General features: G+C 42.0%; 1 protein-coding gene across 1 annotated transcript in view; it reads left to right on the top strand.

Moving 5' to 3' along the window:
• Col19a1 (collagen type XIX alpha 1 chain) overlaps positions 1–10,545 on the top strand; it is a 319,373-nt gene that overhangs the window by 263,887 nt on the left and 44,941 nt on the right. The window contains exons 24-33 of the mRNA XM_026785603.1: positions 631–720; positions 1,542–1,586; positions 1,695–1,772; positions 5,279–5,314; positions 5,420–5,473; positions 5,560–5,613; positions 6,946–6,987; positions 9,932–10,036; positions 10,120–10,173; positions 10,421–10,474. Of these exons, the coding sequence (XP_026641404.1) occupies positions 631–720; positions 1,542–1,586; positions 1,695–1,772; positions 5,279–5,314; positions 5,420–5,473; positions 5,560–5,613; positions 6,946–6,987; positions 9,932–10,036; positions 10,120–10,173; positions 10,421–10,474 (612 nt within the window). The remainder of the gene's footprint in view (positions 1–630; positions 721–1,541; positions 1,587–1,694; positions 1,773–5,278; positions 5,315–5,419; positions 5,474–5,559; positions 5,614–6,945; positions 6,988–9,931; positions 10,037–10,119; positions 10,174–10,420; positions 10,475–10,545) is intronic.

Raw genomic sequence — 10,545 nt, 5'->3', positions numbered from 1 at the left:
TTAGAACAAGATAAGAAATGCTCACACCCTAGACCGAAACATTCTGTAGGCAAACCACTCCCTAAGTAGAATCCATTGATACCTCCCCAAGGGAACTGGAACTTAGTTGAACCCTTAGACTTTTGTTTGGGGTAAAAACATATCTACTTCTCTATTCCTGAATACTACAAGTCTGGATATTAGCCACACCTGTCGACAATAACCTTGGGAGAGCACAACCCACAGACCTAAAATCTAGGTGGAACCTTTGTTTGAGGTAGAAACAGACAATAACCTTGACGGAGTTGTAGTCTTCTAGAAATAAATTCCAACTCTCTGATCTTTGGTCAAGGTGGAAATAGACTCAAATTTTGGAGTCTCCACATTTTATATACAAGTCTGTGTTTCCTGGTACTGTTCAACTTTATATAACAGAACTCGTTTCAGAACGTGAATGTATTTAAAATAAGAAGGGCAGGTCCCAGAGTGAGCTAGGCACTTGTAAATGCTTTTGAGGGTGTGAGTACAGACTTGAACACAAAGACGAAGTTTGCCTGGCTGTGACAAAATAAAGCAATGGAAACTGCCGTCTTCCAGCTTCCCATCATGAACCTCAGCAGAGAAAGAAAAAATCTCATCTTCTTTTCACAGGGAGATGCAGGTGGAAGGCTAGGTCCTCCTGGACTTCCAGGTCCAAAGGGTGATGCTGGGCCTCCAGGGAAAAGCCTGCCAGGGAAACCAGTAAGTATCACCCTTTCACTAGGATTGCCCTTGAGAGTTAATGTACTGCTAAGTCTGGGCCCCCAGGTTCAAGATACAACTGTAGTCTTTAAGCCTGCCAAAAAAAGGAAAGGAAGGAAGGAAGGAAGGAAGGAAGGAAGGAAGGAAGGAAGGAAGGAAGGAGGGAGGGAGGGAGGGAGGGAGGGAAGGAAGGAAGGATAGATCTTATACCATAGCTCATAAAGCTAAAACAATTTGAATGTTGGATGGAAGCCGAGAGGTCTCAGCTGCAGAAGATACACAGGCTGCAGTATTTTACAGATAAACTGAGATGTTTCAAAGGTCCCAGAACCTTATGTACTGGTTCCTCAAGGATCTATAAATCCTTAAATACAACTTGTGAGCCATAGACCTTATTAGGACACTGCCTTAAAACAAACGTTCAACCTTGGCCTTCTGGAGTTTAAGGACATAACCACAGACCATCATTCATAGAGAGTGTATATGATCCATGCTCCACTCAGGACGCAGGAAATTGTATTACCAGAAAACCCAAAAGCCAATATGCTTATTTGATTGGCCTATTTTCTACATTTTATAACAATTATCAATGGCAATAATTCTGAAGATTAGGTGTTTAATTTCACAGATAAAACCCTATATTTTGAGCTAATTATGCAAAATCTAGAACTTTCTAAAATTTTCTCTCTTTTCTTAATATGAGGCTTACTCGAGCAAAATGAAGGGTAATGAATCGTGTTTTCAAATGATAACTTCTAATTTTTTTTTTAGTTATGTAGAAAAAGAAATGTAATCATCTTACATTTTTTTATTCCTTTTAGGGATTAGATGGAAATCCTGGTGCACCTGGCCCACGTGGTCCAAAGGTATACAGATTTCATAGCTAATTTTAAAAAGAATTAATAATTAAGAAAATGTAAGTGGAAATGCAAATGTCTGGAACCTCATCCTAACAGGAGCACTTGCTCTCACAGGGAGAAAGAGGACTACCGGGTATCCATGGCTCCCCTGGGGACACAGGCCCACCAGGGGTGGGAATCCCTGGCAGGACGGTAAGTAATATTCAGTCAAGTTATTGCACCCCAGTTGGTTACATTTTTGTCTCCAGTCTTCTTCGTTGCAGTGCTCACAGTCTTACATAAAGCAGTCAGAAGAGATATGAACAGGAAAGGACAGAATCAAATCGTCACGGTTCAGACACTACTTCACCCTACACTGCCTTTAAAGGCCCTGAAGACACTGCCAGAAAACTCTTAGAGTGGTAAAGCATTTTCAGCAATGTAGCAGAGTGCAAACTAAGCATTAAAAAGTAGTACCTTCTCCATATAGCATAGAAGAAACTTAACAAGAAATTTCAGGGGGAAAATTCTCGCTCAATTAGCCAGGCATGGAAGGGGCGCTACCTAAAAATAAGCCTGAGTAGAGAGGGCAGAAACATGTTCAATGAAAACTTGAAGGCACTGAAGAAGACACTAGGTGTTGGCAACATCACTTATGCTCACAAACGGACCGAACTAGTGCCATGAGAATATCTATATTACCAAAAGTCACCCATACACTCAATGTATCTTTGTCAAAATTCCAATGATGTTCTTCACAGAACTGGAAAAAGCAATGCTAAAATGTATATAGAAGCCCAGAGACCCTGAACAGCAAAAACAATCCTCCTAATCAGAAGGAGAAATTCTAGAAATACAATGCCTGATCTCAACATGCACTATAGAGCCATACTGTCAACACGGCATGGTTCTGACATGTGAACAGATATGTAGACCAAGGGAGGAGAATAACAGCCCCTGAAATAAATCCATACTACCGCAGCCATTTGGTTTTTGAGAAAAGTATCAAAAAGATTCATTAGAATACAACAATAGCCTCTTCAACAAATCGTGCAGGGAAAAACAGATCATCAGATATACAAGAAAGTAGACCCATATCATACACCATAAAGAAAAAAAATCAGTCAAAATAAATCAAAGACTTTAATATAAAAACAGAAACTATAGGGGAAATATGAGGAAAAACTCCTCGAAATACAGGTCTATGCAAAAACCATTCTGAAATGAAATCCAGCAGCATAGAAAGCTAAAAATTGGCAATTGGGAAACTGTGAAGCTAAGAAGTTTCTGCTAAGAAGTTTCTGCTCCGCGAAGGAAGCGACCACCGCACAGGAGAGGACTGTAAAGATGGCGTCTCTGCGCTAATATCTGGAATCTATAAAAACTACAAGAACTAAAGGCAGAAAGAAAGAAAGAAAGAAAGAAAGAAAGAAAGAAAGAAAGAAAGAAAGAAAGAAAGAAAGAAAGAAATTCCTCTATCAATAATGGATTAATGAACTAAATAGCTCTTAAAAGAAAAAGCACAATAGCCAATCAATAACTTTTAAAGTGTTTAACGTCCTTATCCATCAAGGAAATAAAAGTTAAAGCTGCTTTGAGGACTGGAGAGATGACTCATCAGTTCAGGTCTTGAATGTGTGAGCTTTCCAAGGAAGCAAGTTCTGCTGTCAGCACCCACATCAGGCAACCCACAACATCCTATAACTCCAGTTCCAGGGCCTCCAACACCAAGATTCCCGTGTACACAAGTATATCACACACACACACACACACACACACACACACACACACACACCACACACACACACCTCACCCCAGTCAGAAAAAGCTATCATCGCCACAAGAGACAAATACTCTGAAAAAAGTGTAGCTCTTATGCACAACTGGTGTGGATATAAACTACTTCAACATCCACAGAAATCACTAGGAGGTCTCCTAAACACTAAAATGAGAACAACCACATGGCCCAGCTATCCTGCTCTGCGAACCTACCAGAAGCCTTCTAGCTCAGCCTACCCCAAAGAGACTGCACATTGATATTTATTTCTTCACTCTTCACAATAGCTAAGGGATGGAACCAGCCCAGGGGCTTTCTTGACAGATGAAGAAAACGTCGTGTGTACACACCAGGAGTTTTATTCATCCCCATAAAGGAAAAGGAAATCATGACATTTGCAGAAAATGGATTCAACTGGAAATCATTCTATTATGTGAAATAAGCCAGACTCAGAAAGACAAATAGTACATGTGTAAGTGTGTGTGTGTGTGTGTGTGTGTGTGTGTGTAAGTCACATAAGTAGAAATGGAAGCAGGGGAGGGGAAGAAAAGAGAGAGCAATGAAATGCTTCTGAGAGGGAAGCAGAAGGCGTGTCTTACGGTGAGAATGGAGACCACCAGGAAGAAAACAGGCCAGGAGGGGGCAATGGTGGAGGGAGACCCATTGGAGCAATGTGTGTGTGAAAATGCCAAAATGGAAACCATTGATTTACACACTACTTTAACAGTTGATAAAACATTATGTCAATAACTCTTTAAACAGGTAACAAGATTATAGGAAAAAAAATACCACAATAAAAAAGCAACGAAAAGGCTTAGATAATAACGATGTTATGAATGTTTTTAAATAAGATAAAGAACACAGCAAATGCTGATACCAACTGCTTTAAAGAAAAAAAATATTTTAAAGATGGGGTGTCACTACATAGGGATAACTGGCTAATCTCACTGCCTAAGACTGCCTGCCCTGGAGCACACAGAAGTCGGCCTGCTCTGCCTCCCAAGTGCTAAAACTGAAGTCATGTGCACCAGAAATTCAATGACCCAAAGATATACATAGCCAGAATGAATGTCATTGGGTTCTTGGCTAACTTCAGCCTCACTTGAGTTATTCCAAACCTCAGCATTCCAGAAGTAGAAAATAACTCCAGGTGCTGTTAGTTAGCCATTGACGCCCACCACTGAATACTGGACCCTGCTTTTTCTTAAGAGGAAAATGAGAACCCGCATGTGTTCTTACCAGGTTCTACGTTTACATGTTCTAGCTTGTTAGCTTGGTGCTTTTGTGGTACTCCTAACTGTGGAAGAGTCTCTGACTCTCTTGCTTGTTCTTGGGACTCTTTTCCTCCTGCTGGGTCACCTTGTCCAGCCCGGACATGAGGCTTGTCTTATTGTATCTTGTGCTGCTGTGTTTGGTTGTTGTGTCTTGGAGGCCGGCTCTTTTCTGCAGAAGAAACCTAGGTAGAGCGGGACTGAGGAGGAGAAGAAAGGAGAGGGAGTTGGAAGGAGTGGAGGGAGAGGAAACTGTGCTTGGAATTGTATTGTATGTGAGAAGAATCTACTTAAAAAAAATAATAAGCAAATGAAGAAGAGATAACTGAGTCAACAAAGAAAGAAAAAGAGGCTCAGGTTCCTGAGCCCCATGGGCAATTGGTTTCTGACCTGACAGGATATGAACACATTGCTTGCACACTTCTGAGTGTGCAGCAGCAGCGTGGAATAAAAGAAACATACAAGTAAGTGAGCGAAGTCTTGTGCATCCAGCCTTGAATATCTGGTTCTCTAACTACGGCTTGAGATCATGGTAAGCCCACCAGAAACTGTATGCAAGATTTACAGAGTTTTCAGACTGTGCAAATGCCAAACCTCGTTTTTCTGCTAAGGATGGGGCATTTGTGAATATCCCTGGTAGAAGTTAGATAATTCTCTCTCTTTTTACCCAGGGCTCCCAAGGACCCGCCGGAGAGCCAGGTATTCAGGTAAGTGACTTCACTAAACTACACACAAAAGAAGTTCAGTTTTCTTGATTGCCGGAAACTGCTCAAAAGACAGTCCTAGTAACATTGTTTTCTTCATTTTTCTAGGGTCCTCGAGGTCTGCCCGGATTGCCAGGAACTCCAGGGACCCCAGGGAATGATGTAAGGACCTTTCCCCAGCTCCCATCCATGTCTGTTGTAATCAGCTGTAACTTGCAGAGGTTTGAATGAGCGACTTCTGTTTTTAGGGACCTCCAGGGAGAGACGGGAAGCCAGGCCTTCCAGGCCCCCCAGGTGACCCGGTATGTAGGCAGGCAAAGCCTGATTTATGTATCTTTAATGCACCCAGAAGCCAAACAGCCAACCAAGCAAATTTTGCTGTCCAAACTAATTGCCATGCTCCGTGACTGCTTGGTGATTTTGTTTATCCCCATTATTTTGTAGAGGGGGGGGGGAATTCAAGCTGGGTCAGCATTATTGTGCGTGTGTGATGAATTCTTATTTCCTAAGGGTATAATTCAGCTGTACAATTTTGCCCCAGGCTGAGCCTTAGCATTTAAAGTCTTTGTTCCATGGAAAATTGAGATAAAACAGATAGCCACAATTTCTAGTCTTTCTAATGCTGGGTGAGTAAATGAATTTCATTTTTCTAAATGAAAGTTTGCAGGTAAGTTACCTCCAGTGTGGTACCTAGCCATTGATTGAGTGCCTCTGAACAGATGCAATGATTAAATTATGAAAATTGGATTGAAAAATCTCAGAAAAACGCATTTCGATGCTAACCGTGTGTTACATAGCTTTATTTCAGGTTAAGCCTTGCTATGAGTGACAGTAAGTCCCTTTCAATAGCCCCAGCTCCAACACTTACAGTTTTGAGAGGCCACATGGCACACAGCATTGTATTGTCCATTGTTTTGTATAATAAAATCCAAACCTGGCCCCTCACTGCGTCTTCTCAGATTCTCTCCCCTCCCACACTGTTTGTGCCTTTGAGCCCTTAGGAGCCTCATGCGGCAGCATTATCTGGCTTTCTTTACTTCCAACGCTGAATCATGCCCCTCATCTCACATCCTGTCAACTGTCACTCGGGCTTATACAGTGTTCCTCTGAAAGGCCCAACCACAGCCCACACGCCCCAGGTGTCTGTCTTGTCCCTACCTAAGTACCCTTAGAATTTCTTTAAGAGCTAATTTTAAGGCAGACTCCCCACGCAATCTTCCTATTTCTCAGAAGCCTGATAATATGCTTGATGAATGATTTCCTTTTACCAAATGATTAAATAAAACATTATATTACTTAAAACCAACAGCACAGGGAAAGCATAAAGGTTACCTTGTCATGACTCTCTAACATACAGGTGTATGACCAAAGCAAGGATACATGTAAGCTCGCATGATCTTGCTGACGGAACAGTGACTGTTCTCACATTCTGGTTCCAGCTGTACTGTGTGTAAGTTTCATGCCCTGAAACATAAAGCTAAGCCAGGGAGCCTGCTGGTTAGGGTCACCAACTCCAAAACAATTGGCAGGGCACTTGAGGAACACATACACATATCAACTTCTATGTTCATGTTGTATTATGTTCATGTATATGCGAATAGCCACGGATTTGAGTTTCTCTCTCTTAACTACAGATTGCACTTCCTCTCTTGGGAGACATTGGCGCCTTGCTGAAGGTATTCTTTTGGTATAAAAGGAATTAGATGTTGGTGTGTGGAAAAGGTTAAAAAGGAACTTTCTACCAAAGATAGAATAATTAACTGCTCATCCGAAACAGTTCAAATTCTGCTAGAAAACATTTAAGGCATAAGAGCATGCATGTCTTATTATAGCGTATAGCATTTATACCAGTCTTCCCATTGCCTTCTTTCTGGGTCCATTTATCCACACTGTGGATACGGAGATAGAGGAAGACAGTACTGAGATCACATACAGGAAGGGGTGACATCGTTGATACCTCAAAGTAGATCCCGCCTTCTCTCAAGCACTAGCTTTCTCTTCCTTTCTCCGACCCCCTCTGGCTCACTGCCCTGAAGCCTGTCTGCCACCCTGTCAGTTCTGGGCAGTCTCAAGAAGAAAGCCAATGCCATTCACTAACAGATTGAGTTTTTATATCATGGAAGTTTACAAAATGAGCTATAAAATTCCAATGCCAACAATCGCCCTAACAATCTGTTACCCTGTTAAACAAAAATTATCTCTACTGATTATCCATCCCATAAAGTACCTCAGGCGAAACATGATGGCACACACCTGTAATTCCAGCCTTTAAGAGCCTGAAACAGGAGTACAAGTTTCAGTCCAGCTCTTAACTATGCAGACACACACACAGAGGCATGCACGCACACACGTACTCACACACACACACACACACACACGTACACACACGCATGCACACACTCACACACTCATGCATGCACACACACACACGCATTCTCACACACACACTCACACACACGCGTACACACACACACGCACACACTCATGTGCATGCACTATGACTACCATTTTTCTTAAATACTTTGCTATGTTTTATCAGTAAGACTGGGGGTCTGGCAGTGGGTAAGACTATGTTTATGTAGTCTCCATGCTGTCTAGTAAGAGCTGGTGATCCCAAATGAAAATGTAGCCCTTCATTTCACTCTGAGATTTCCTGTCTTCGGATGAAGAGAAAGTGTTAAACTGTTAAGTGCACACTACTGACACTTAACAGGTGATTTCACTTATACAACTGGTGTTTATTCTCATGATTTGCCAAATGACATACATGTAAACATGAAGAGTTATAGCATCGAGCCCATCAAAAGACATAGTCTAGTCTCAAGAACAGATAGGTAAATATATGTAAATATAAATATTAATATAAAAACTTCTGGCCAGGAGGTGGTGGTACACGCCTTTAATCCCAGTGCTTTGGAGGCAGAGGCAGGCGGATCTCTGTGAGTTCAAGGCCAGCCTGATCTACAAGAATTAGTTTCAGGACAGGCTCTAAAACTACAGAGAAACCCTGTCTCAAAAAAAAACCAAAAAGAAAAAAGAAAACTTCTGGAGGGGTTATTAGGAACTCAAGGAAAGCAGCATTTTCTTATAATACGGAATGTTTGTGAGGGTTTCAAAGAGCTCTCATATTGAATTATAATTATATGTCAGTCAGTGCAACCTTACTAATTTCTTTCCCATTTAGTCTTTACCAAAATGTTATGAGCTCAGGCTGGAGGACCATTCTCATTTGTTGAAGATACTTGAAACCCCAAGTAGCTGTGTGATTTGCCCAGATACATAGTGATTAAGTGTGAGACTGACACAGGCATGCACGTCCTCGGGTGTTAGGCCCCAGATTCTTTCTAACAGCTATAATGTTAGAAATGACAAGATTGTAGGAATTAGATGCTTGAATCCTTGAAGGATGAAAAAATTTGTATACGTAAGCAGAACTAAATGTTCTGATAGAGTGTGGGATGCCTCACAGAACAGTCAGCAGACTGAGTGGACTCTTCCAAGAGGAGAACCAGACCCTCAGGGGTCTCGTGGATGTGAGGAGCTGACGGTCTTGCCAGGGCAGCCTCCTCCGACACATCCCCGAATCATCTCAGTGAGGTTCTGAGTCACAAAAGAGCGGACAGGTGAGATGCAGAGAGGAAAGCTTGGCGCTGATCCCAACGACCTTTATTCAACAGAAGAAAATGGGGAAGCAAGTAGCCCCCACCCAAACCCCAAATTCCAGAACTTGATTTAGAGACTGACCCGTGGACGCAATCTAATAACATAATGTTAAATCCTGACCCTGGAACCCAGCACACTGACTCAAGCTCCAGGTCTGAGCCTTTTACAAGCTGTCAGCTGCTTTCTGCTTGTTAAGATGCCTTCGGTTGGAGCATTGAGAGCACCTGGCCTGATGCTAACCCCAAACCATCCCTCCCAGCTTTTCTGGGTTAATCTGTGTGGCAGGTCTCTTAGAAGCAGATTGAGCACTGACTAGTGATGAATGCATCTTAATCATTTCTATAAAATAATATTGAGTCATTTTTCAGAAACCTTTATTAAAAATCAGTTTCCCTTGCTTTATCTAACTGAAGAAAATGAGACTGTTATCAAATAAATCTAAGACGTTTCTATTTAGTTAAAACAATTATCGGTTTTTATCATTTTTTAATGTTTTTCCTATTTTACTAAATATGAATTCCACTAAAATCATCAGTGGAATCATCTAACTGAAAATGTTTCTGCAATCAGTATCTGGAGGTTTTGCTCTATATTGTGTGTGTGTGTGTGTGTGTGTGTGTGTGTGTGTGTGTGTGTATATATATAAACTTTATCAGATTGTGTTCTCAAATTATATTCCCCACCCCAACTATTTGTTTGGGATTTTCCATTGAAATGGCAGCAGAGGTGTGTGTGTGTGTGTTTTAATTAAAAGTTCACCAGTATTGTAAATGAAGATTACAGATTAGGCTTGTTCAGTATTTAACCCCAAAAAGCCATCTTTCGATTGGACAGACAGTCTCTGAAGGTAGAGCGGCCTCACAATTGCTTGTTTGACAAGGGTGCAAATAGATCAAACCTCAGCTTCATACACAGGTTTTAGGAACCGCTCAGTGAAACTGTCTTTATGCTCGCTAGAACTTCTGTGGAAACTGTCCAGCCAGTGTTCCCGGGCTGAAGAGCAACAAAGGGGATGAAGGAGGCACTGGGGAACCTGGAAAATACAATTCAGCAGCCAGGAAGGTGAGAGGTTGCTGGCATGCCTGTGAGTCCTGCAGCACACCTACTGGGTGTCCTCCCGCAGGTCTGACTCCTCTGTCTTCCAGGGGGATGCAGGACCACGGGGTCCTCCAGGAGTCCCAGGCAGAGAGGGGCCAAAGGTAAGAAAGTCTTCTGTGAGATTCTAACTAAATGAAACATGGAGAATCCCATTTTTAAAATACTCTACTCCTATGAAACTTACCTTGCTAACATGGGGCAAAAGGCACGTGCAGATGATGCTATTAGTTTATCCCATGGCCCTGTGCAAAGGACACACCCCAAGTGCTCTGATGGGAGATGTTTTTTCCCGTTATTACAAATAATACTGAAATGGTCCAGTGTTAACTGAAGTTGCTGTCTTTTTAGGGAAGCAAAGGAGAGCGGGGCTACCCTGGAGTGCATGGGGAGAAAGGCGATGAGGTAAGAGACTCTCCGATAAAACATTCAGCTACTGCTTCTCTCTATTTGATTCCACAAAGGAAAGACACTGA

Source organism: Microtus ochrogaster, linkage group LG2, assembly GCF_000317375.1.
Source record: "Microtus ochrogaster isolate Prairie Vole_2 linkage group LG2, MicOch1.0, whole genome shotgun sequence".
Lineage (NCBI taxonomy): Eukaryota > Metazoa > Chordata > Mammalia > Rodentia > Cricetidae > Microtus > Microtus ochrogaster.
The sequence above is the reverse complement of the archived record's forward strand: the minus strand, read 5'-3'. Positions and strand labels throughout refer to the sequence as shown.